The following is a 26,953-nucleotide window of genomic DNA, read 5'->3' on the forward strand; positions in this document are numbered from 1 at the left end:
TTATTTATCATTAGTGTACATTTATAAAGATTTTATTTATTAGGTAATTGGATAGATGTCTAATGGCCATACGAAGTAATTTCCCAACTATACTAATTCACTATTATTTTAAACTATCACATAAATAAATTTTATGATGCATTTTCCGATAATATAATGCTATTTTTTTCGTTTTTAGGATTAATTGGAGAATCAGATATATACAACAAAAATGTATTAAAATTAAGTTTGAAGTCTCCTGGAAAACACAATGAATACATCGGGGGAGTTTTGAATATTTCGATAATATTGATGTTGACAAGCTTGAAATGATTGAGTTGTGGGGATGTATGGAAGAGCCCGAATTCAAAGACAAAAAGTCTATCAGATTCTGACACAAAGTCGGAAATATTATTAATGAATGCAGATATCTGAAAAATGATTCGAGTGTGTTGAATCTTATAAACTATGTTACGACAAACTATGGGGTTGAAATATATATTGAATACTTAAACGGTCGAAATGATAAGATTGATGATAAAAATGTTGATGATTTTGACAAGAAAGAGTATGATTTCTATAAAATGATTGGTTAGTTGATGCATTTGTTAACCATTATATAGAACTAATGGAATGACAAATGTATGTCCATGAAACAAGAAAATACAGATGATATGATTCATAAGATGAAGTAATATGAGAGTGAAGAAGATATGTGTGCAGACAGTGACAGATGAAGTTTAAAAGTATCTTTTGTTTGATCTAAACTCAGATTTGAAATTTGATTTAGTTTTTAGCTCCAAGAGAGAAGCAAAGTTCACAATTGAAAGTCAACATGAATGAAAGCATCGATTGGAACTTGCAGGGGAGTGGATGCAGATTTGAAATGAATAATGGATTAATGGTTTAGGGCATATGTATTGGCCATTTCTAGCTCTTTATCGTTGCTCCATTAATTTTAACTCCAAACTGATGAAATGACCAAGCTGAAAAAATTAAGAAAATGTGGGATTAAATGGGGTCAACAATTTCGTTTGGGACTGAACCGAGAAACACATAAAAGATAGGGACTAATCGTGAATTTTTTCCCATTTCAGGAGTATTACGTGTCCCTTTTTTTTTTTTTGTAGAAAGCACGAAAGTTGGGTCAACCAAATAATTACGCAATACGTCTTTTCTGAAGCGGAAGATTAATCTCTGTTGGGCATCGTATTCCTCATTGATGATGCCTTGAATTCTTCCTCCTCCCAATGTCACGCCGGTATCACACGACGGAGCTCGGCTGCATCGCCGGCGAAGATTTATCTGATCTAGGTGCCGGAAAGGAAGGCTGGCTTGTGGAGAATGCCAACCTCCTTGTTTCCCTGGATACTCGCTCGCTCGCACTAGCTAGCCGCTCTTTGATCCTCCTCATCCACTGGTCAAATTCAAGAGACGGTAGACCCGATCCGGATAACAACCGGACTGTCAAGATTCTGCCCGATCTCTCCCCCATCGAGGCGGAATACATCTCGGCCGTCGAGTGTCTCGTTTTCGATGATGATACTAAAGTCCTCGCCGTCGGCACCTCGTGCGGTTACCTATTGATTTATGCGTTCAGCGGTCATCTCATTCATAGACAGGTGAACAATCTTTTTTTTTTTCTGTTTTTGCGCAGCAAGGCGTTGGATTTTCCTTGATGATATCTATGTGTGATTGAAAAGGGTTACAAGTTAATTTTTGAATTGGGTAGCCATTTTTTGGATTCGATTGAGTAAAGATTGTGCCTTTGTCGTGAAACCTGTGTGTAATTGAAAAGGGTTACAAGTTATTTTTGAATTGGGTAGCCATTTTTTGGATTCGATTGAGTAAAGATTGTGCCTTTATCGTGAAACTTCCGTTGGCCAGAGGATAAAGTTGTCTAGGAAATGAGTGGAAATATCGACACTAATCCGTTATTCTCATTTCTCAACACCGGATTGTTTACTCGTCTAACAAATAATATGATAAAGGACACTCAAACTTGGCAGAATTCTGAAATCGAACCGTTTTGCACTTTACCTTCACCCAGTCCGTTAAGGACAAGTTGTCCAAAAAAACTTTACCTTCACCCACTTGTTGAAACTTGACCCAAGTAATGTGGAAATGATGACCCCACAAGTGTTCTGATTGAAAAGCTACTAGTATATAACTAGGCTTTTTTGGTTTCTGTTTTGTGCAATTTGATTTGTCCCTCAAAGTTTAGCATTAAAAAGATATATCTGAAATAATTGATGCCTTTTTTTGCAGTTTATAAATTCTGGAAGGATTCTTAAGTTAAGGGTGCGTGGGACTAAACAAGATCTTATGCATGATGCATCTTCGGAGGAAGTTTGTGTTGTAATGCCTGGTGTGATTGCTCGTTTTGAAGGATCTGATATTAAGGTGAGTGTATTAAAGATCCATATATATTGTGCTACAAAACATTGTACAACTCCTCATCAATCTGTATGAAATGCTTACAGCTGTTATTTTGCGGTGGTTTCTTTTTATCCAATTTTTTTGAGTTTTATTTAATTTATTTGTCTTTCATGAAATGAAGAATTTGCTTCAACGGTGGTTTCAAGGAGCACATTCTCGGTTTTGGGATCAGGACTCGGATGATGGAAGTTCAGAGGATTCCAGAACTGTTACAAGACTTCCTTACCATCTATGGAATGTTAGCAAGTATGGATTATGTGCTGATGCTGCTATAACTGGGGTCATGCCCCCACCTTTGATGGAAATTCAGGTGGTTACTGTTTTAAACTGCATATTTTACTCAAACTTGATTTTGATTGTTCAAAGAATGATTTTCAAGTCTTTGGTAACTATAGTAAAGTATTTCTAAAATTTAATGCCCTTCATAGTCACTTTCTTCCACAAACTCTTTACAGGTTAAAAGTCGTTCTTCGTATTCCCTGTAATCATGTTTTTGTTCTAGTGACTTTGGGAAGCTTTCTGAATTTATTCTGGTATTTGAATTCAGCTGATTTTATTGTTGGGCAGTCAAGTCAACGCTACTACTGTGCTGTCACTATTGGAGATGATGCCGTCATTTCAGCATTTAGGTTAGTCTGGTGGAATTTTTTATCATATGGTACACTCGATAGAATTTTTTCCCATATACAGTTAGTGACGGTTGATTTATTTATTTTTTTAAGACTTTCGGCGGACAAGAGTAGATCAATGGTTGGAGCTATCTTGTCTAAAGTTGTACCTGCAACATTTTCCACGATAGCTTCACTTTCAAAATTGATCTGGCGGATTGAAGAAAAGCCAACTAAAAAGCCAGAAGCAAAATCTCAACCATTTGCCCGATGTGAGATAATCGATTCTAGATTTTGGGGTTACTTTTCAGTTACTTCATCCTGGAATTACCAACAATTATTATTTTCTTGTGACAGCATCCCCTCTGACTTGTTTGAAGGATCACCCAAGGAAGGGTGAGAAACTCACATTATCACCTAGTGGTACTCTGGCTGCAGTAACTGATTCGCTTGGCCGTATTTTGCTCTTAGATACGCAGGCACTGGTCGTCGTTCGCTTATGGAAGGTTCTCTGCCAGTACTCTTGTTTTTCGTTACGTCTGCAGTTCAAGCATTTACGTACTGGAATCTTTATATGTATAATAGATTTTTGACAAAAACAAATGTCAAATTTTGAACTTAATTTCAGTTTCCATTTTCAAGCCTTAGTTCTTTACTACTGGCCTTTAAATTTGTTTTTGTTTCATACTACTTTTCTTTCGCAGGGATATCGTGAAGCATGCTGCTTATTTGTGGAGATGCTTGCAAGTAAAGATGCTGCAGCTTCACGAACTGCGAGTTATGAATATTCGAAAAATGATTATTGTCTCTGTTTGGCCATCCACGCTCCTCGAAAAGGAATAGTTGAGGTGTTTTTCTCTTGCATGCTGCATCCTCCCAAGAACCTCTTCTCCCTTCACTTCTCTCCTGCTTATACACTATATATATGTGTGTGTGTGTGTGTGTGTAGGTATATGTATGTATATATATATGTGTGTGTGTGTGTATATATATAGGTATATGTATATATATAGAGAGAGAGAGAGCTCTTCGACCATACTGAAGTATCATTCATTTTGCTGTTTGTCATAGCCTTCGAAAATGTGCATTCCTTCAAATTTATTTTTTCATCAAAATTTGCCATTAATACAGTGAACCTCTAAACGGCACTTCACCCGCACCCTATCCGCAATAATTGCATCTCAAGTTTATCCTTGTTTCATGGTGATAATCAAAACTATAATACTTACAAAATCTTTTTTGACTTAGATGGATGACAAGGTTTTACTTCCGCTTGTATTGGCACCGATTAACAAAACTTGTTCTCGTAGGTTTGGCAAATGAGGACTGGACCTCGGCTTCTGACCATTCCATGTCCTAAGGGCAGTAAAATACTACAACCCACTTACAGATTTACTTCAGCAATGTCATCTTCATCATCGTACGTGCCCTTGGAAGTTTTCTTTCTGAATGGAGACTCTTGTCAAATATCAGTTCTTAACCGATTCATTCATTGAACGAATTCTCTTTCTTGAACCTACATTTTACTTGCATATTCATGTATGTATAAAAGATCATTCAAGTTCATTACTTGTTCATCTTGTTATTTGTCTAATGATATGAATGGAAATTTTCCACATTAGCATATTAAAGAAAGTGAGCCTAAAAAGCTGAAGCCTGCCAAAATATTGTAGGAATCAAATACGCTCTACTCAAATTTAAACCAATATACTCTTGAAATTAAGATCTGTTGTCATCCCTGTCCCAAATATACATCAATGGCTGATCCCACCCATAGAAGTAAGAGATCAAGAATACAATTCGAAGAAGAAATAGAGAAACTATAAATGAAAAGGAATCTTAAAATTTGTTGGAGAATTTAATGCCGACAAAATTGGACGTCTCGCCTTTCTTGTATTTGATAGTAACTACATTATTTTGTACTCCAAGATTCAACGAAGATGGCATTTCTATAATTTGCTTTTAACTTCATTCATCATTTGGCAATGGCTCCACCTCTCCTCTCCCTAGTCGTCCTCTGTTCTCTCATTCTCCTCCACCGACCACCGCTCTCTGCCGCAAACCTCCACGCATCAAGATCCATTTTCTGGTCAAGTCCCATTTCAGAACCCACCTCGCTGTCCAACGGAGACACTCCTCCAACCACTTACTTCGAAGTTACAAACCCCATTTCACTTCCCAATACACAACCCTGCTCGTACTTAGTTCTACAACATGATTTTGCATTCACTTACAGCAAGCCCCCTGTTTTTGCGAATTACACTCCTCCCTTGGATTGTCCTTCTCAGAAATTTTCAAGAATCGTTCTTGAATGGACAGCAACTTGCAAAGGCAGGCAATTTGATAGAATCTTCGGCGTTTGGCTTGGTGGGGTTGAGATACTTAGGAGCTGCACTGCTGAACCTAGGGCCACTGGCATTGTTTGGACAGTGAAGAAGGACATTACTAGGTACCATTCTTTGGTGATGAATAATCAGATTCTTGCTGTTTATATGGGAAATCTTGTTGATAGTACGTACACTGGTGTGTACCATGTCAATGTTTCTCTTCATTTCTATCCGACGGAAGAGGGTTCTGGTTATAGTGAGGTTGGCTCTGCTGAAATGGATGATAAGTTTGGTTCTGGAGCCGATTTGATCCTACCCATTTCAAGAAATTTACCTTTAAATGATGGGTTGTGGTTTGAAATTGAAAATTCCACCAATGTAGTGTCCAAGGTGTTCAAAATACCCCAGAATGCATACAAGGCCGTTTTAGAGGTATATGTGTCGTATCATGAAAACGATGAATTTTGGTATGGAAATTTTCCGAATGAGTATATTTCTGCTAATAACCTCACTGGTGCAACTGGGAATGGACCATTTAGGGAGGTGCTTGTGAGCTTAGATAATGTGATCATTGGTGCAGTTTTCCCATTTACCGTGATCTACACCGGAGGCATAAATCCCCTCTTGTGGAGACCAATCACTGGAGTTGGTTCATTTGATCTCCCTTCTTATGATATTGAGATTACTCCTTTACTAGGAAAGATCTTGGATGGAAATGCTCATGAATTTGTATTCAGCGTAACGAATGCTCTAAACGTTTGGTACATCGACGCAAATTTGCACATTTGGTTGGATAAGAAGAGTAAGAAAACACAAGGGAAGGTGATGAGGCACAATGCTTCACCACTTTCCATCTCTCTTCTTTCCAATTTCACAGGTCTTGATGGATTATTCATCACAAATGTTACTAGGTCGGTAATTTCGAGCGGATGGGTGAATTCTTCTCATGGATTGCTCATGACCAAATCACGACACAGACTCGAATATACCAACACTATGGTGATAAAGAAGAATGGAAATTTACAGATTTTGAATCAGGAAATACATTTCAATGGCAGTGTCAACACCAATATGCCATCTTCTATACAATCTACAAAATCTTTGAAGACGTATCGCCTTTACATGTATTTAGAGGACGTCGATAAAGGAAATGGGAGCTATGCTTCAGTGTCTAATGTCAATTTAGGTATCAATGAGAAGAAACATAAGGCTTCTGATTCTGGACTTTCTACCACCAAGCTCAAGAATTCACAGAAGGCGCAGGGTTACATTCTTGTTAAGGGAAACTTAGTAGCGAGTGGATTAGGAAGCACCCAACAAAAGTATCATTCTGTTGGTGATAACTCATGCTACTTCAGGGATATCAGTAGCTCAAATTACACCATTTTACATGACAAAGAGAGCAATAGTTGCACGGACAACGTATCCGTGGAGATCACCTGTGCGCGGAAGGATTTTCTGGGGACTAAATTTCCTGGTGGGAGGAAAGGGCTCATTTGATTGTTCTTATTTCTTATTTCATGTGACTGAAGATTTAGTTTGTTAATAGAGTACTTCTCCAATAATCTAAGAGTAGATCTTTTGTGAGACGATGTCACAGTCAATCGTATCGATATTTACAATAAAAATTAATACTTTTAGCATAAAAAATAATATTTTTTCATGGTTGACTCAATTAAGAGATCTGTCTCACAAAATACGACACATGAGACCGTCTCACACAAGTTTTTGTCATAATCTAATAAAAGACTCGACTCACATTCACATAGAAGAAAAACAAAAATTACATTTTTGTTATAGTTTTACAGAACGACAAGTACTCAAATACATCCGTATTCCGGACAAGCCAAAGGGGTGAGATCTGCCGGTTCTCTTTGGTTCTTTTTGGTAATGCCATTGACTTGAGTTTCAATCTTTAAATAATTTCACACACACGTATCCATTTGTACCTACTATTATTTTCTGTATATAATAGCTGTATTTTAACAGCGTAACCTACAATCCCTTGATGGACGATGAGATGACTTGGAGTTTTATCATCAAAATTATTTCTCTAATAATATATTTTATAAATCTTTTTTTTTTGCATGCGCTTATTATTTATAATATTTTGGCATTATAAAAGAAGTTGGTTTTATTAATTATAGTAATTTTACGTTTCCCGTTAGGCCGCGTTTGGTTCGGATGATTAGCCGGGATAGATTATTTTATCCTACCTAGTCAGCTGTTTGGTAAGCGTGATTATTTAACAAAGTCAATCCCTCCTATGAATGATTAGGTTATATTAGGTAGGTTAAAATAATACCTCATCACCCCCTAGTATTATTTATCCAACTCTTAATACCTCCTATTTTTCCAATTTTACCATTCTCTTATATTCAAACTCACCACCACTTCCCGCCACCAACCGCCGGCGCCGGTCGAAATTTTTGGCCGGCCGTTTTTGGCCGCCGCCTCCCGCCTGCCGTTTCCGGCCTCCGTCCGCCGCCGCCACTGTTGCCGTCGCCGTCGCCGCCGCGAAGGGGAAGGGCAATTTTGTCTTTTCATCAAAAAATTCAAAATTATCCTACACTTAAAAATCTTACCAAACATAATATTATTTTACACCATATATTACAATCCTACCACAATCATTTTCTTTATCATTTACATATTAATCATTAATTTATCCTATCCTTCAACCAAACTCAACTTTAATGTTAATTTTATCCAGTTGACCAGAAGTGTTCTTTTAATAATTTACCTTTTTTGTTACATTTTAAAACTAAACAAAAAATATTATAATACTTGCTAAAACTATTTTTTTAAGCCAATAGTAATATATTTTTGTGCACTTTCTAATCAGCAAATTGTTTACTATTATAAAAGTTTTTACATCGGTATTGTAGGACCGAGTACTTACAGTTTTACCAAAAGCTATAGCTAATAGTAATAGTGCAACTTAAATTTTTTAAACCGCACAGCAGCTCAAGCACCACGATTCGATCGCTCTACCAAGCAGGGACAGTTATTGTACCCAACAAGTATTAATTTAATAGTTGATATAAAAAATCCAATAAATATAATAATAATATATTAACTATTTTAGTATCATTTATGTAAGGAATGTATTACATGACTATAGCTTGTAATAATATATTGTATCAACTGGTCAACCTCTCCCGAAGTTGCGCCTAAACATTGTAAAAGGTCCACAACTTTAACACAATTACTTGCAAGTAATCGTACTCTCTAATTTATCAACAATTTTTTGAAAATTTGAAATAAAAGTCGTGTTATCTTTCCTGTGTATATAGGATTATCGACCGTGTCGAATTCTAAGTTTCTAATTTTTTTTCGTAATTTATAAAATATTTCATTTTTTACTTAAAAATGTTTATTATTTCGCCTTTCTTTGTTCAAAATTTCATTTTATAAAATATCAAATCTCTTTTCATTTGTTATATAAAAATTCGTGATTACATTTACGGTTATACATTTTTCATTTTGTTTTTGAAAAAGAAGAGCAGCAATAAATAAAGGCCTTTTCAAGCTTGTTACGTAGGTTTTTTCGTAAGTTTCTTATGAGACGATCATACGGATAAGTAAGACTAATCAAATCTATTTATATTTGACATAAAAAAATAATATTTTTGACATAAATAATAATGATTTTTTATGACTTATCCAAATAATAAGTCTACCTTTCTAAGTTTTAAAAAAATCTACGTTTCTAATTCTTTTGTACATATCCACTCAATATTAATTAAATAGTCAATGAAATTAATGCGGCCTTTACATGGTACCAAGAGTCACATGTATTAAATTATTAAATATTTTTTTATATATATTGCGTATATTTTTTAAAGTTGTGTCCGAATGATGATAATATTTCGAACATTTTTTAAAAAAATTACATGCTTCGGGCATGCAGTTTTGGCTCATTTTAAAACATTAATAACTTAGGACATCCACGTGAGTATGAGCTCATACAGAATATTTTTTTTTTTTTTTTATGTTCTTCACTATGTGATATCATCGCTACTTTTTTAAAAAATGTTATTCAACCATCTATAATCCAAAAAACTCAAGCCATATTCAGATATCTTAATATATAAAAATCTTCCTTACTTAAAATATTGATTACAAACAATTTTTAAAAATCATAACATAAAATTTTAAATAATATTAATTACAAAAAATAAAATTGTAAAATAAAAAATTATATATAATATAATTTAATATTAATTTATTAGTTTTAATTGTTGTTGGGAGCGCTCCCTGCTTGCTAGAAACTCTCTGACGATGGGATGAGTTGGGGATGCCTTTCTCGTCGCCACCTCAATTCGCGTTTTTTTTAGTAGGAGATTCATTGTTTAATCTATGTAAGAATTAAATCTTTATTGGATTCTCATATCTATTTCTATCTATTTGACTTGAAAATTTTTATCTTGATTTTGCGGACATTAAATTTTCATTGTTGTCATTGTCAACGTTTCAAATAATTTAGAAGTGGTAATGAGATGAGAATGATTTTTCATCATCATCTCCGACCTGACTTGTATTAAATAAATATCATCGTCATCGCTTTAAATTTCGGTTGAATTAACCGAAAATGTCTTCAAATTCACTCTAAAAAATATTGATACAATAATTCAACTACATATGTAAATAATAATATCACTTAAACAATACAAACTTTTGTAATTCATGATTTTAATAACAAAAAAGATAAAACTATATAATTATAATGAAACAACGAGTTAAATCATGAACGAAATTTGAATATCATGAATTTGAGTTTTTTTTTGTTAAGTATTAAGAAAAATTATTAACAATAATAATGATGAACATGGAGACAAATTCAAGAATGAGAATAACATTCTAATATCTGTCATCGCGCTATCCCTATTCCCATTGTGGATGTCCTTACGTACACAAATATAAAGACATAATAGGGATGATGAACGACTCTATGATTAAAAAAATAGGTCTCTTGTGAGATGATCTCACGAATCTTTATCTGTGAGATGGGTAAATCCTACCGATATTCACGATAAAAAGTAATACTTTTTCATTAATGACCCAAATAAGATATCTGTATCACAAAATATGACATGTGAGATCATCTCACACGAGTTTTTACCTAATCAAAAAGCATAAAAAATTTGATCTGAAAACTAAATTAATATGATTCATCCATCCAAAATCACGAGACTACTTTTGGGGACTAATTATTAAATAATATATATGTACTGTTTATACATATAAATACGGATATGCTTCAATTAATTCGGTATGCCTTATTGTTGACAAAATTATATGAAAAAATAGGACAGATATGCACTAAACCAAACAGCACGCAGTAGAGTATGACTAATGTATAAAACCAGCAAATCAGTATCTTGAGGAAAACAATAGAGTAATGCTTAATTAAATCAAACCGAGGCATGTAGCTTGTATAGTTTCCTTAAAACAGATTCGCCCCCTCCAGTATGTGCTCCGAGGATTCAGCGGACGTCTGTTTCCCAGGATACAACGGGCAAACCAGCAGAGTTGCAGCACAAAGCACTATGCTAGCAAACAAAATCAGTACCTGAACTTTATCAGTAGACGGAGCAGAAGCAGAACAAGCAGAAACAGTACTGTAGCAGAAGTACTGAAAGTACTGTAGCAGAAAAATGCAGAAGTACTGTAGCAGAATTTCAGCAGAACCAGAAATTCAGCAGAACGGCAGCAAGATGGAAAACAGAATGCAGAGGGAAAGTGAATTTGCAGGTGTTTTTTTTTTCTCTCTCCTTTCTTGGCTAAGCACATCTCCTATTTATACATGTCAATACCATCCATATGAAAGGTCAAAGATGCCTTAAAGATGGTAGATGAAACACCAAGAGTTGGTGAGATGAAGCATCAAAAGCCAAGCCATGTGAAAAACACCAAGAGTTGGTGAGATGAAGCATCAAAAGCCAAGCCATGTGAAAGGTCTCAACCAAAAAAAATAACAAAAGATGGCATAGACTATGTGATTTTTGCCTTGATCGGTCTGACATTCGACGTGCCCAGGTCGCGCTCGTACGCTTGCACACAAGCCAAGCCTTTTTTTCCACTGCAAATCGGGTCACATGATTTGCACCCCCCTGCGCCTGTGTGCGCGAGAGAGAGCCTCTTGATCAATCATAGTTACACTTCCATAAAGTGCAACACAATATAACTTATCTATACCACTTCATTTTTCCAATGTGGGACAAACCTACCTTTCCAAATTTCCATTCACTCACATGGAAAGTCCCATAAGCCTAAAAGCACACCTTTAATCCTACACTTATTACGTAAGTTGGCAGAAACCTCAAGTAATGTCGGTAATATTATTTTAATTGAAGCACATCTTCCATGGCCACGTCTTTTAGTTGACCATTTAGATATATCTGAATTTATAAGGTAAATATTTCATTTAATTTATTTGAATGGCTGTAGCAATGAGCATCCAAGAAATAAAGATTGTCCATCTTTTCAAGAAAACAAATAATGACCCAATCTTCTTCTATAAGTACAACTCGAACTCTTTGATTGAGACACAGCAAAATGTCTATCCCTTCCTTCTTTACTATCTACTTTATATTATTATGCTCAATCTCTTGCATTGCTGAAGCTGTTGTGCCTCCTTCACAAACATTCAACTTTGTCAACGAAGGGGAATTCGGGCCTTATATAGTCGAATATGATGCAAATTATAGAGTTCTGTCCATAGCCAACTCCCCGTTCCAGCTAGCTTTCTACAACACGACACCTGGTGCATACACTTTGGCCTTACGAATGGGAACCACGCGATCCGAATCGCTTAGGCGTTGGGTTTGGGAGGCGAATCGTGGAAAGCCGGTCGGAGAGAATGCAACATTCTCTCTGGGGAGGGACGGCAATCTTGTGTTAGCGGAAGCCAATGGACGAGTGGTGTGGCAAACAAATACTGCCAACAAAAATGTAGTAGGCTTCAAGTTGTTACCCAATGGTAACATGGTACTACACGATTCCAAGGGTAAATTTATATGGCAAAGTTTTGACTCCCCCACGGACACTCTGCTAGTTGGCCAATCTCTTCGACTCAAAGGCCCGAACAAGCTTGTGAGCAGACTTTCGGAAAAGGAGAACAAAAATGGGCCATATAGCTTGGTCTTGGAGCCCAAGAGATTAGCATTGTACTACAAGAGCGACAATTCTCCCACGCCCATGTTATATTTCGACTCTAGGGATTATCTATTTTTTGGTAACAACACTATTAATGTTTTGACGTTCACTAGTGATCCCGAGACGGAGGATGCGTTTGCATATGAGTTGAAATTTGTGAGCCCAGACGGCCGAAACCGGATTTTATCCCGACCCAAATACAATAGCACATTATCGTTTCTACGACTTGGGATCGACGGAGGACTGAGGGCATTTACGTACTATGATCCCGTGGACTATCAAGCGTGGGAAGAAACTTTCACCCTTTTCCCTAGAGATTCTGGTGAAGAATGCCAAATACCAGACAGATGTGGCAAATTCGGGCTTTGCGAGGATAGCCAATGCGTGGCCTGCCCATCTCCCAATGGGCTGTTGGGCTGGAGCAAGACTTGTGCAGCTCCAAAGTTGACAAGTTGTAAAGATATAAAGTACTATAAAATAGTAGGAGTTGACCATTTCTTGAGCAAATACACCGCTGGAACAGGCCCCACTAAGGAGTCGGATTGCCAGAAAAAATGTACATCGGACTGCAAGTGTGCGGGCTATTTCTTTAATCGGGCCGAGTCAAGGTGTTGGGTTGTGAATGACTTGATGACCCTCACGAAAATCGATAATACATCACATGTGGGTTTCGTGAAGACTCCAAGCCGTTGATTCCACACATCGCCGAACCAATGGTTTTTCTGGCTCGTTTTGCTATGTTTTTTTATTTATGAATTTAAGGTTGTTTCGTTTCCTCACATTTCGAACGTGACAAATTATGTAATAAATAAATTTTCGCATCATTCTTGGCCTGTCAGTATACTTTGAAGTCCTAATTATCATTACTCTGATAAATATGCGTGTTGAGATTTATTTTATAAGAGGGGATTATTGAAATTTTAAGTAATTTAAAAATGATTAGTTGATAATCTCAAAATTGATTCATCGAAAAAATAATGCTAAAGGCAGCACTAGACATGTCTCTTAGATTGAATTAGCATTTGTTAGGTATAAGTTTGTTTGTTAAATCGAAAATCGATATTTTTGGTAAAATAAGGATCGGGAAGTTTTGTTTTAATGCGGATTTAACCAACAAATTTTATTTTAATTTTCAATACGAGAGGTTTATGTAACTCCATCGTGACAGTTTTGGGATCTCTTAGCTATAAAAATCAACATATTAATAGCCGAGAACCTGAAGTGTTTTGTTTTAACGAGAATTCAGATTCGTGCATGAATCTTTCAATAGATTAGATAAGGTTTATGTCAATACACTATGAGGATCTTGACAATAGAAATCGATATGTTTAGTAGGCGATTTCTTATTACAATGGGGTGGGGACAAATTGTTGGTATGAGATTTTGTGACTTTGTACGCCAAAGACCACTCGATTTTTAAAAAAGTTTTATATTTACATCAACAATAATCGACTATGTATTTTACATGGCTTCCTTTTATCTATCGAGTAGGTCTCTTGTGAGACGGTCTCACGAATTTTTATCTGTGAGACGGGTCAATCCTACCGATATTCACAATAAAAAGTAATACTTTTAGCATAAAAAATAATATTTTTTCATGGATGGCCTAAATAAGAGATCCGTCTCACAAAATACGATCTGTGAGACCGTCTCACACAAGTTTTTGTTTTATCTATATTAGAATAATAGAAAAAGGTTTTTCTTTTACAAAATGTTGTTTAATCTCTTTTTCCCATATTTATAGATGTATGTTTTATAAAGAAATTGAAATATTTTATTTTATTTAGGTATATTTTTTTAAAAAAAAATTTGCATGAAAAATGTAATTATTATAATTCTATTTTTTTAGACAAAAGTATTATAATTTTCAATAAAATGTATCCGGATAAAATTATTTGTCAATGTTAAGACTTTTAAAATATATATATTTTGTACACGCAAACTTAAATTGATGCCTTTTTACCGGCATATTATGTCATGTAGTCTTTATCGTTGGATTACATGGATCCCAAGTGATTTGATTACATGGTGCAAATTTACACGTAAATAACTATTTAAATGCATAAAATCAAAATAGAGTGGCAAATTTTGATAGAGTTTGGACATTAGAATAATACATTTGGACATTCAACATCCGAATTATGAAAGTTAGATGTATGCTTTGTATTTAATCAGACATATGTCCAACATCCAGCTTAATATGGATAATGCAGAGTTCCATTATGTGGAAAAGCGTCGGCGGCCATATATATATATATATAATTATACTATTTAAGTCATGTCTATAAGATAGCCTGAGAAAGTATTGCTATAAAATATCGAACTTTTAATCACCATTGTTCAAATATTCACGTACTTTATCGACTCAATTTCCATTAGACCGACTTGATTCTTCCAGGCGATGGGCAGGATATATAAAATAATTGAATGAAGTCACAATTTTAAGGGTAAAGAATTTATCCACTAAAGTGGTCCAACTTTGGTCCTGCAAAGAAAGACTGCCATTAAAATGATTTTTCTACGATCTTCTATAAGTATGCAACTCGATCTCTTTGATCCAGACACAGCAAAATGCCTCTCCCTTCCTTCTTTACCCTGTCCTTTATATTATTATGCTCACTCTGTTGCATTGTTGAAGCTGTTGTGCCTCCTTCGCAAACGTTCAACTTTGTCAACGAAGGGGAGTTTGGACCTTATATAGTCGAATATGATGCATTTTATAGAGTTCTGTCCATAGCCAATTCCCCGTTCCAACTATGTTTCTACAACACGACGCCTGGTGCATACACTTTGGCCTTACGAATGGGCACCGTACGTTCAGAATCGCTGATGCGTTGGGTTTGGGAGGCGAATCGTGGAAAGCCGGTCGCAGAGAATGCGACATTCTCGCTGGGGACGAACGGGAATCTTGTGTTAGCGGAAGCAAATGGGCAAGTGGCGTGGGAATCAAACACGGCCAATAAAAATGTGGTAGGTTTTAAATTGTTGCCTAATGGTAACATGGTGCTACATGATTCCAAGGGTCAATTTATATGGCAAAGTTTTGACTCCCCCACGGACACTCTCCTAGTGGGCCAATCTCTTCGACTGAGAGGCCCGAACAAGCTCGTGAGCAGGCTTTCGGAAAAGGAGAACAAAAATGGGCCATATAGCTTGGTCTTGGAGCCCGAGAGATTTGCATTGTATTACAAGAGCGAAAATTCTCCCACGCCCATGTTATATTTCGACTCTACAAATTATCTCTTTTTTGGTGATAATTCTATTGATGTTTTGACGTTCACTAGTGATCCCGAAACGGAGGATGCGTTTGCATATGAGTTGAAATTTGTGAGCCCAGATGGCCGAAACCGGATTTTATCCCGGCCCAAATACAATACCACGTTGACGTATCTCCGACTGGGGATCGACGGAGGGTTAAGGGCATTTACGTTCTACGCCCCAGTGGACTCTCAAGCATGGGAAGAAACATTCACTCTTTTCCCAAGAAATTCTGGTGAAGAATGTCAAATACCAGAAAGATGTGGGAATTTTGGGCTTTGTGAGGACAGCGAATGTGTGGCCTGCCCATCCCCCAATGGGCTTTTGGGTTGGAGCAAGACTTGTACGCCTCCGAAGATAACATCTTGCAACAATGTAAAGTACTACAAAATAGAAGGGGTTGACCATTTCTTGAGCAAATACACCAGTGGAACAGGGACCACTAAGGAGTCGGATTGCCAGCAAAAATGTACATCGGACTGCAAGTGCGCGGGCTTTTTCTTTAATGGAGCGGAGTCCAGGTGCTGGGTTGTGTATGATTTAAAGACTCTCACCAAGGTGGATAACGCAACGCATGTGGGCTTTATAAAGACTCCGAGTCGCGTTATTCGAATAAAATAGGCTTGAAAGAAATTAAACGGTCGAGTAAATTGAAACCTCTGGTTTTTTGTGGTTGGTTTTTTTTTTTTTTTTTTTTTTTTTTTCGTGGTTGGTTTGTTGTGAATTACAAATTATCTAATAAGTTTGTGTTTAATCTTATTTATGATGCAATAATTAAAATATGATTATCGATATATCATATCATTTTAACTTTAATCCGTGAATAAGATTGTATGGAAATTTATCTAATAAGTTCGTGTAATATAGTAATTGTGATATCCTATAAGTAAGATTAGTTATAAGATATACATTTGTTGTCGGTTGGTATGGATCTGTTGTCGTAAAATTCATCCAACGGAGACACGAAATTTGGTGCAAGAACATAGAAAACGACTCGTTCGAAATTTATATAATGTAGAGTCCGTCGTGATTGCCGATGAAAAGTTAATATAATATAAGCTTCGTACTTATATCGATAATTTAGGAGTGCACCGCCCAGCACATGCATTTTGACGTCATGCAAGTTCATTGACCATGGACTCGCTAGTACATATAAATATAAATAATTTGGCCGAGATGATTTAATTTGAAATGAACGATCTGATTTGCTGAACAATTTCAAGGATAATTAATTTGAAATGACATTTATTTTTTGTTTATTTCACATACATCATAATTAACATCGTATTTATATGGATTAACATAAATTAAACATGATGAACTAAATCATGTGCATCTCCGGTTATTAATTATTGTTAACCTTCCAGTAATTAGATAACTAATTAAGGTGATCGAATAAGCCACGCGTGCAATAATTGCATTAACTTAATCAATATTTCCAAGCCAAGCTGTCACGCTTTGTATTTAAGTTTTCAATAATTCACAAGTCCACATCAACTTGGTACAGTCTCGTTTGTCTTTTAATCAACAAATAACATTGTATTATCCAAAATCTACTAAGAAAAAACATTTTCGCCATAAAAATTAATAAAGGATTTGATAGAGCATACCGAGCAATACAATGAGCTACCAAATTAACAGTACGGCTAACATGTACTAATAATTGGAAATTGATTAAAGCAAATAGAGATTGAATCTCGTAAATAGTAATATCATTAGGTCCACGATTCATCGATTCTGAAATCATAATTTGGATGGGAATGGATGAATATGAAAATATAAAAACTTTATCAAACTTAGCCTTAATCGCTAGTCTCGTTTTTATTTTTGGTTCAAAGTCAAATTCGAATTCAATATAGACCGTATTTGGTCATTATCTCATTCAATTATTCGGTTATTATTATTATTAAATTTTTTTTTTTTGACAAATTCTAATCTTCTTTCTCTACGTTGTCGCTGTTTATAAGCATTAGGTCAATTGTTTGACTATCAAGTCGATTTTATAATAATAATAATAATAATAATAATAATAATAATAATAATAAGACAAAAACTTGTGTGAGGCGGTCTCACGGTTCGTATTTTGTGATACGAATATCTTATTTGGGTCATCCATGAAATTTTTTTTACAAGTTTTGATGATTTTTTTTCAAATATCTGAGAATTGATTTTAACTATATTATATTCGTAACTACTTCTTTTTTTAATAAAAAAACAAATTCGATTACTTGTGGAAATTGGATATTCCCAAACGAATATTATGAAAATTATATGTCCTAATTCATACATCGATCATGGGCTTTACGTTAATGGCCGCTGTCCCCACATAAGAAGCATCTGCTTGTGGAATCTGTATGGGTTGATCGAATATTCTGACTTACTGGGAATTATTGACTTCTTTTTGTTTGACTTCTTTTATTCATCACGAGACTATAAATTTATTATTTATAGATTAAATTATTGAATTTAAAATAGCTTGGGTGCGTAAAATACACGTGATCAGGGAAATATTCAACTAAATATTTTGTTCCCCGGTGAAAAAAGGTAAAAATTATATAATATATATGAAATAGAATTGGAATATTAATATCAATATATTGTAAATGTTTCTAGAATTATTGTCTCCGTTAATCAGTAGTAAGCGTTTGTTTTTAAAAATTGATGTTAATATTCAAAATTCAAAAATTAAATAATAATTATCCTCATAATCATGCTATTTCATATTTTGTTAATAATTTTAAAGAAAACTACTATAAATCCACCCTCCATAATTTTTATTTTTACTGTCAGTTAAAAAATTTATTTCTTAAATGTTGATAACAAAGTTTTGTTAAGCTGATGAGATCATGATTTAATGGTTAAGTTTGAAGCCTTGAGATTTTTGGTTTCAAATTCGATTTTCTCTGATTGCGAGTTGTTTTCTTAATTTATTTTTTATGTTGATTTAGTTGTTTTGTACTTTTTTGCTTGATATAAATAAGTCTCGGGTCCACGCTCAAGTCTCTTCGATAGTACAGACAATGACATTATATTTTTATAGTATGAAACAATATTATCATACTTAAAAAAACGAAGTTATGTTTAAGCTCAAACATATATATTATGCAAGGAAAATTAAAGAGACCTGAGGAGACTTTACAAATTAAAATATATTTTTTAAAGCCACTAACACTAACACTAAAATTAGAGGTCTTTGGCAAAATAAAGGAAAATGCTAGTCAAACATTAGAAATTGCACAAAAATTCATGTAAAACGAGCTCATGTATGAATTTTGTAAAACATATATTCTATTTGAGTTATTCATGAAAAATATTATTTTTATTCATAAAATATTATATTTTATTGTAAATATGGGTAGTGTGGACTCGCTTCACAAATAAAAATCAGTGAAACCATTTTACAAAAAGCAAAAACTTATATGAGACGGTCTCACAAGTCGTGTTTTGTAAGACGGATATCTTATTTGGGTCATTCATGAAAAATTATTATTTTTTATGCTAAGAGTATTACTTTTTATTGTGAATATCGGTAGGATTGACCCGTCTCACTGATAAAGATTCGTGAGACCGTCTCACTAGAGACCTACTCTTCACAAAAAATATACTCTAGAAATTATAGTTTAAGGTTTCTATAGTTTATGTTTTTGATTTTTTTTTTAAATCTTATCTGAAAAGTCAAAGAAAGTATTTTTAATCCAGGCCAAACCAATTTAATAATAGCATGCATTTAATTGACGTTTACACTTGCTCTTTCTCTTTGATACAATTTATTAATCTGCTATGGAGGAATTCACTAAAGTCTTGTGGTGGAGGTCCCATGAATCACGCTTCTTTGCGGTGAAAGAATCAAACAAAGGCATGCAGGCGGTGGAATAAGGCTTGTTTTACACCTCCAATTACTTTTCTTGATTTTTTTTAAAGGTCAGATATGTTTCTTTATCTGAAGAATGTAATAATTGTGCTAACCCATATCAAATAATAATAATAATTATTATAAATATATACAAGTCTTTTTGAGAACAGAACCTAACGCTCGAAAAGTCGAAACAACCGAGCTTTCAGCATCAACCAATTGCCTTGCAGTGCTTCCAGTGCTGGAAGCATTTTGTCAAATATTTGACGTGCTTAACTTGGAAGTTATAGTTTGTCGGAATAAAAATCGTGTGATTAAATCGTTTTTACTGATAAATTTAAATCGCGTGACTAAAACTATGAGTTTTTTGCATACTCGTTTTGGGATTATATTTAGAACCTTCAAAATGAGTCAAGTGGGGCGGACCAACCCGCAACTCATCATTTGGTAGGGTGAGTAGTAAAATTTTCATTCTAATCCATCTATTTCATGAGATAAGACATACCAACCCGTCAAACTTAGCTATTTTTCAGTTATATTTGGCGAGCTGACCCTCAAAATGTCTAAGCTCGCCCGCCATTAGACGAGAGGATTCAATAAATTATCAATCTAACCCACTTATTTGACTGAGCGGAATGAACCAACCTGAAGAATCATTTTGATAGTTCTAACAATAAGTACCCGTGAAATTGAGACATAATTTTTGATTTGTCGTACACTTTTAAAATACATTTACCACTTGGTTGAAATTCTTTTCACAAAATAAGTTTTGCTCAAGCAGTGGATATACCATTTACATCTTCAACCCTTTGACCATATATCCATTGTACTTCTTTCGTTATTAAGTATAATTATATCATATGATTTATCGATCACGCTAATAAATTAATATTGTAAAAAATCAAATCGATTAATTACGTTTTCGTAATATATCATAATTATAACCATAACATGATAAACAAAACTACAATAATGAAATTAAGGCATTCAATTATATTACACATTTGGAGATGTTCATGTCACTGCACGATGTTCTAATTTTTAGAAGTATGAAATATAAATTTTTAAAAAAGCAATAAATTGAAATTTTTTATGCTAATTTTATGTACATATATTATTTATAAATATATATTCTATATAATAAATATATAAAAATTAGGTGTGTGTGGTTTTGGTAACATTCGTCATCCAGGTTATTGTGTTAAGATTGTTCTTAAAAAATAAAATTTGATTTCCCAATAAAAGGGGTTCGATGCAATTTTCAATTTTCTTGCTTTTTGTCTATATATAGATTAACTATTGCCGTGTGTTTAGATCACATTAATATTGCTCCTAATATCTCTTCCAATCTGTTCTCCAAAAATCTCAACGACCAGAGATTCAGATTTAAGGTACATTCATCACTCATAAACCACTCACTGTTAAACCTCGAATTTATGGGAGTTTTACGACGATGAATCAAAGGGCCATCCTTTTCTAATACAATCTATTGGACGTGAATTGATTTTAAAACTTTTTTCGTGAAGCTGCTATTTTCTCTCACTTTCTAATCCTTATACGGTTCCTATTTTCTGGGTCCTGATCAGAATTTTGTGGGCTTGTTTCATTGATTCAAGGTTGTGGTTTTGGACTCACCCTTTTTTCAGGGTTATTGAGAATTGAGATTTCAGACAGGGAGTTCGAGGATTAATGGCAAGAAATTTGGAGAAGTTGGCTTCAATTGATGCTCAGTTGAGGCTTTTGGTTCCTGGGAAAGTGTCAGAGGATGATAAGCTTATTGAGTATGACGCCTTGCTTTTGGATCGGTTTCTTGATATTCTTCAGGATTTGCATGGAGAGGATCTGAGAGAAACGGTATGTATTACTGTAATTATTGTCTTTTGGGATTGGTGACATTATGTTTTTGAAGTTTAATGACTATATGTTTAGATTTTGTTGTTAAAAATTTAATCTTGATGTTAGGATTAAACACTAATGTCGTTGCTCAGTCTGAATTTTGGCGCATACCGCATACCCAACTTGAGATTCATGTGCTAAAAATATTATTATGTTCAAGCGGGGGTAAAAATCGAGTTCCAAGATTTTTCTAAAAGCACAAGTCTTGACATCCTTTAATGTACTAAGTTGCGACGCTCTATTGAACCCTCCTGGAAGAACTTGTTGATAAAAACTGGATTTTTGTGCTAGTTCTTGTGTCAAAAAAATCATATTCCGAAAAGTTTCTTGTAGAAATTGGGTTTCGCTTGTTTTCAAAGATGTCCATGTCGGTTGATCACAGGATGCTTTGTTACTCCAGCTCCACACTCACCGAGTAAAAGTGACTAATAGTGTTTGAACTGAGTAGGAATATAAATCTTTTACATCATTATTTGAATTTTAACTGATTTGTAATTTGTTTGTTACTATTTTTTGATAGATAGAAGAAGTGGTATCTTTAATTTCCATAATTACTTCAGGTGCAAGAATGTTATGAACTTTCTGCCGAGTATGAAGGCAAGCGTGATCCTAAAAAGTTGGAAGAACTTGGGAATGTATTGACCAGTTTGGATCCCGGAGATTCAATTGTCATTGCAAAGGCTTTTTCTCATATGCTTAACTTGGCCAACTTGGCTGAGGAGGTTCAAATTGCTTATCGTCGAAGGAACAAGTTGAAAAAAGGAGATTATACAGATGAGAGCTCGGCTACTACTGAATCAGACATTGAAGAGACTCTCAAAAGACTTGTTGTTGATTTGAAGAAGTCTCCTCAAGAAGTTTTTGATGAATTGAAGAATCAAACTGTGGATCTGGTCTTCACTGCTCACCCCACTCAATCTATTCGAAGATCATTGCTTCAGAAACATGGAAGGTCAGTTCTCTAATTACTATGTGTTTTTTTCGAATAAATAGCTAAGTTTTGGTCTTACTTTTTGCCAAATTGTTCAACTCTTCCTGCTTATGTGTTGACTTTCACTTGGTCAGGATTCGGAATTGCTTGGCTCAGTTGTATGCAAAAGATATTACGCCTGATGATAAACAGGAGCTCGATGAAGCTTTACAGAGGGAGGTATGTATCGATTATTTTTTAATCCATATTTGTACAGTAATATGTGCTTGGTATATTTTCCTTGGTTTCTTAATTTGTGATAATTGATAAAGCCCTTTCATTTGAATTCATACACGAGATTTGTGTTTGCTTTGATGGACTTAATCTTATTATCGTTAACCAAATTGGGAATACGGATTATTTACTGCATTTACTTCTTAGGTTCTGGTGTGATTGATAAGGAATTGATATCTTATTTCGTGAAATTTTGTTATATATAATGACGATATGAGTGCTTTGAAAATTTGGTGCAAATAACTGAGTTGCCGTACAAAAGGCTGGAAAACGTGGCATTTTTCCCTTTAAAATGAGTTCTTATTTTCTCTTCCCTTGAAACATTTTATTTCTGAACCAATCCACCGTTGTCATTGTGTATTTAGATTTCAAATATGTAATTTATATCTATTGAATTATCCCAGGACATGCCATGCTTATTTTATTGCCTTTTTTTTAATCTCATGTATTTCCACAGATCCAAGCAGCTTTCCGAACTGATGAAATCCGAAGGACTCCCCCGACTCCTCAAGACGAAATGAGGGCAGGGATGAGTTACTTCCATGAAACAATCTGGAAAGGAGTCCCCAAGTTTCTGCGTCGTGTGGATACAGCACTTAAGAATATTGGAATCAACGAGCGTGTTCCATACAACGCCCCTCTAATCCAATTTTCTTCTTGGATGGGTGGAGACCGTGATGGTATATTTTGTATTTCCCAAAATATAGATCCATTTATAAATTCAGTCACAAAAAGTTTATGTATTAGGAATTAGAAAGCATACATCATTGGTATCATTTTCCGGAGTACATTATTTATGTTTTCTAGGATTACAATGGTTATTTGTTAATTTATTACAGGCAATCCAAGGGTAACGCCCGAGGTAACAAGAGATGTTTGCTTATTAGCCAGGATGATGGCTGCTAACTTGTACTATTCCCAAATAGAAGATTTAATGTTTGAGGTATACACGCTGCATGAAAAACTTCTGTTCTTTTTTTAAGTTGACAGACGAGCCGTACAACGTGTATGTGGTTAATACTCAAAACTTCATTGGTCTTATAGTTGTCAATGTGGCGTTGCAATGATGAACTTCGTGTTCGAGCAGATGAACTGCACAGATCTTCAAGGAGAGATGCAAAGCATTTCATAGGTAACACAAAAATGCTTTTTCTGTAAATTTATTCAGTATACTTCTTATTAATGAACGTTATATTTTTGTTATGCAATCTACAGAATTAACTGTGTTTGTAATCAATCATTGATGTGTTCAAATGTATCATTCTCAGAGTTTTGGAAAACAATTCCACCAAACGAACCTTATCGGGTCATTCTTGGGGATGTGAGGGATAAGCTTTATCAGACACGCGAGCGTTCTCGCCATTTATTAGCTCAGGGAACATCGGATATCCCAGAGGAGACAACCTACACCAATGTGGAGCAGGTATTTTTTTTGTAATTTTCATTATCATCTTAAAGCAAGATTCGAATAAACCAGAACTCTGGACTTAATCTTGTTATGCTAAATTAGTTTATTTTTATCGTAGTTTTTGGAGCCCCTTGAGGTGTGCTATCGATCTCTTTGTGCTTGTGGGGACCGGCCAATTGCTGATGGGTCCCTTTTAGATTTTCTGAGGCAAGTTTCCACCTTTGGGCTCTCTCTCGTGAGACTCGACATAAGGCAAGAGTCAGACAGGCATACAGACGTTTTAGACGCAATTACCAAGCACTTGGATATTGGGTCATATAAGGAGTGGTCTGAAGAACGTAAACAAGAATGGCTCCTGTCTGAACTCAGGGGCAAGCGACCCCTCTTTGGAGCCGATCTTCCAAAAACCGAAGAGATTTCTGATGTTTTGAACACATTCCATGTTTTGGCGGAACTCCCATCTGACTGCTTTGGTGCATACATCATTTCGATGGCTACTGCCCCGTCTGACGTGTTAGCGGTCGAGCTTTTACAGCGTGAATGCCATGTGAAGCAGCCGTTGAGAGTCGTTCCGCTTTTTGAGAAATTAGCTGATCTAGAGGCGGCTCCTGCTGCTGTTGCACGTCTTTTCTCAATTGATTGGTACAAAAACCGGATCAATGGTAAGCAAGAAGTCATGATTGGGTATTCGGACTCTGGAAAAGATGCTGGTCGGCTATCTGCAGCTTGGCAATTGTACAAGGCTCAGGAGGAACTTATAAAAGTTGCCAAAGAATTCGGGGTGAAACTGACCATGTTCCATGGTCGAGGAGGGACTGTTGGACGAGGAGGTGGCCCTACTCATCTTGCTATATTGTCTCAGCCACCAGACACCATACATGGATCTCTGCGTGTTACAGTTCAAGGAGAAGTTATTGAGCAGTCGTTTGGGGAGGAGCACTTGTGCTTCAGAACACTTCAACGTTTTACAGCTGCTACACTAGAACATGGAATGCATCCCCCGGTTGCCCCCAAACCCGAATGGCGTGCGCTTTTGGATGAAATCACTGTTATTGCCACAGAGGAGTATCGGTCAATCGTTTTCAAAGAACCACGATTTGTCGAATATTTTCGCCTGGTAAGTAACTACCACATATTGAATAATATTTATTCCTGGTCTGGTATTTGTTTGACTGAGTATTCATGCAAAAAATGTTTTAGGCCACACCAGAATTGGAGTATGGTCGAATGAACATTGGGAGTCGTCCATCCAAGCGTAAACCTAGTGGGGGCATTGAATCCCTTAGAGCCATCCCATGGATCTTTGCCTGGACACAGACCAGATTTCATCTCCCTGTTTGGCTTGGTGTTGGAGCAGCATTCAAATATGCCTTGCAGAAGGATATTAAAAACCTGAAAATGCTGCAGGAGATGTATAACAAGTGGCCTTTCTTTAGAGTCACAATTGATCTTATGGAAATGGTTTTCGCCAAGGGGGACCCTGGTATTGCTGCATTATTTGACAAACTCCTCGTTTCAGAAGATTTGTGGTCATTCGGTGAGCGTTTGAGGGCCAACTTCGAGGAGACCAAGTCTCTTCTTCTCCAGGTAATTATTTTTTGCCTATATAAGAATTCGTCAAAATGGAACTTGAATACTATGAAACGAAACCATCTTCTTTTCACAGATTGCTGGACACAAGGATCTCTTAGAAGGTGACCCGTACTTGAAGCAACGACTCCGATTACGTGACTCGTACATTACAACATTAAACGTGTGCCAAGCTTACACCCTGAAAAGAATCCGGGATCCGAACTACCATGTGACGCTGAGGCCCCATATCTCAAAAGAGTACATGGAATCCAAATCGGCTAATGATCTCGTGAAGTTGAATCCAACAAGCGAATATGCCCCCGGACTGGAAGACACACTCATTTTGACCATGAAGGGTATTGCTGCTGGACTGCAGAACACTGGTTAATTCTTCCCATCTCCCATTTTTCGTTTAAGCTCGACACTTCTCCCTCCCAACCGATTCATCACAGAGGCTGTGATCTTTGTGTCTTGGAAAATTTGGACGCACTTCTGCTCTAAGATCATACTATATAAATCTTGATCTCGTTACTATGCTAGATGCAAGCCCTTTGATCAAATTTTAATAATTACTTTCTTGTACTTTTGGCACTTGCTATAGTTCAATAATGGTGAATTGGTTGGTATCCATTTTATGTAGTTCCAGTTTTCCTTTTAGACGTGAACTTTTTTTTTTTTCAAAAACTGGTAATCACAGCAATTTAAATATACTTATATTATAAATAAAAAAAACTAGTTAAAGATAAACAATCAGGCAAGGTTCTCCATTTCCACTAGGGTGAACAAAAATCCAGCGATTCGGGAAATATCCGAATTTAAGCTCCATTTTTTTTAAAAAAAGTCGAATCAGAACTCAGACGTGAAGTTCAGAAAGTAAATTAATTCGGTTAAAACTTCAACCCGCTTAACTATCAAGTCTTGTCTAAATAAATACTTTGTTTTAAGTTCGTCGACTTGTTTACTTTTGAATAAAGTTATTAAAATTTAATAATAATAATAATAATAACAATAATAATAAAAAGCTGATGATGTAGATGCCTAATAAAAATACTAGGAGCTCTGGTTCGGTTTGGAAATATTTTCAAACCTATTCGAACTCGACTCGAATATTCGATCGATTCCATGAGCCACTCGATTTATTTTCATCACACCTCACGGGATAAAAGAAGTTTTTTTTTAAATGAAGGATAAAAGAATATTTAATTTCATGTAAATAGAGATTATTATTATTTATGATGTCAGAATTTG

The 26,953-nt window shown here is 35.4% G+C and overlaps 5 protein-coding genes across 5 annotated transcripts; all 5 read left to right on the forward strand.

The window, feature by feature from the left end:
• The first annotated feature begins 1,127 nt into the window (after window positions 1-1,127).
• On the forward strand, window positions 1,128-4,653 carry LOC142526719 (uncharacterized). The gene is made up of 8 exons (XM_075631272.1): window positions 1,128-1,601; window positions 2,248-2,382; window positions 2,540-2,728; window positions 2,986-3,047; window positions 3,141-3,298; window positions 3,384-3,532; window positions 3,731-3,874; window positions 4,337-4,653. Exons 1-8 carry the CDS (start codon window positions 1,230-1,232, stop codon window positions 4,520-4,522), a joined length of 1,395 nt encoding a protein of 464 aa, XP_075487387.1. The 5' UTR covers window positions 1,128-1,229; the 3' UTR covers window positions 4,523-4,653.
• Window positions 4,654-4,819: 166 nt separating this feature from the next.
• LOC142526718 (peptide-N4-(N-acetyl-beta-glucosaminyl)asparagine amidase A-like) lies at window positions 4,820-6,945 on the forward strand. Its single transcript, XM_075631271.1, has one exon. It carries the CDS (start codon window positions 5,012-5,014, stop codon window positions 6,851-6,853), a length of 1,842 nt encoding a protein of 613 aa, XP_075487386.1. The 5' UTR covers window positions 4,820-5,011; the 3' UTR covers window positions 6,854-6,945.
• Window positions 6,946-11,820: 4,875 nt separating this feature from the next.
• LOC142527979 (epidermis-specific secreted glycoprotein EP1-like) lies at window positions 11,821-13,338 on the forward strand. Its single transcript, XM_075632998.1, has one exon. The coding sequence runs from the start codon at window positions 11,915-11,917 to the stop codon at window positions 13,205-13,207; it is 1,293 nt and encodes a 430-aa protein (XP_075489113.1). The 5' UTR covers window positions 11,821-11,914; the 3' UTR covers window positions 13,208-13,338.
• Window positions 13,339-15,054: 1,716 nt separating this feature from the next.
• On the forward strand, window positions 15,055-16,568 carry LOC142526255 (epidermis-specific secreted glycoprotein EP1-like). Its single transcript, XM_075630517.1, has one exon. The coding sequence runs from the start codon at window positions 15,086-15,088 to the stop codon at window positions 16,391-16,393; it is 1,308 nt and encodes a 435-aa protein (XP_075486632.1). The 5' UTR covers window positions 15,055-15,085; the 3' UTR covers window positions 16,394-16,568.
• A 4,276-nt stretch (window positions 16,569-20,844) lies between these two features.
• Window positions 20,845-26,333, forward strand: LOC142527941 (phosphoenolpyruvate carboxylase). Its single transcript, XM_075632943.1, has 11 exons — window positions 20,845-21,016; window positions 21,272-21,479; window positions 22,082-22,473; window positions 22,587-22,671; window positions 23,183-23,405; window positions 23,565-23,668; window positions 23,770-23,857; window positions 23,994-24,148; window positions 24,252-25,250; window positions 25,334-25,720; window positions 25,800-26,333. Exons 2-11 carry the CDS (start codon window positions 21,315-21,317, stop codon window positions 26,091-26,093), a joined length of 2,892 nt encoding a protein of 963 aa, XP_075489058.1. The 5' UTR covers window positions 20,845-21,016; window positions 21,272-21,314; the 3' UTR covers window positions 26,094-26,333.
• The last annotated feature ends 620 nt before the right edge of the window (window positions 26,334-26,953 follow it).

The sequence above is a fragment of the Primulina tabacum genome, chromosome 15 (genome assembly GCF_025594145.1).
Source record: "Primulina tabacum isolate GXHZ01 chromosome 15, ASM2559414v2, whole genome shotgun sequence".
NCBI lineage: Eukaryota > Viridiplantae > Streptophyta > Magnoliopsida > Lamiales > Gesneriaceae > Primulina > Primulina tabacum.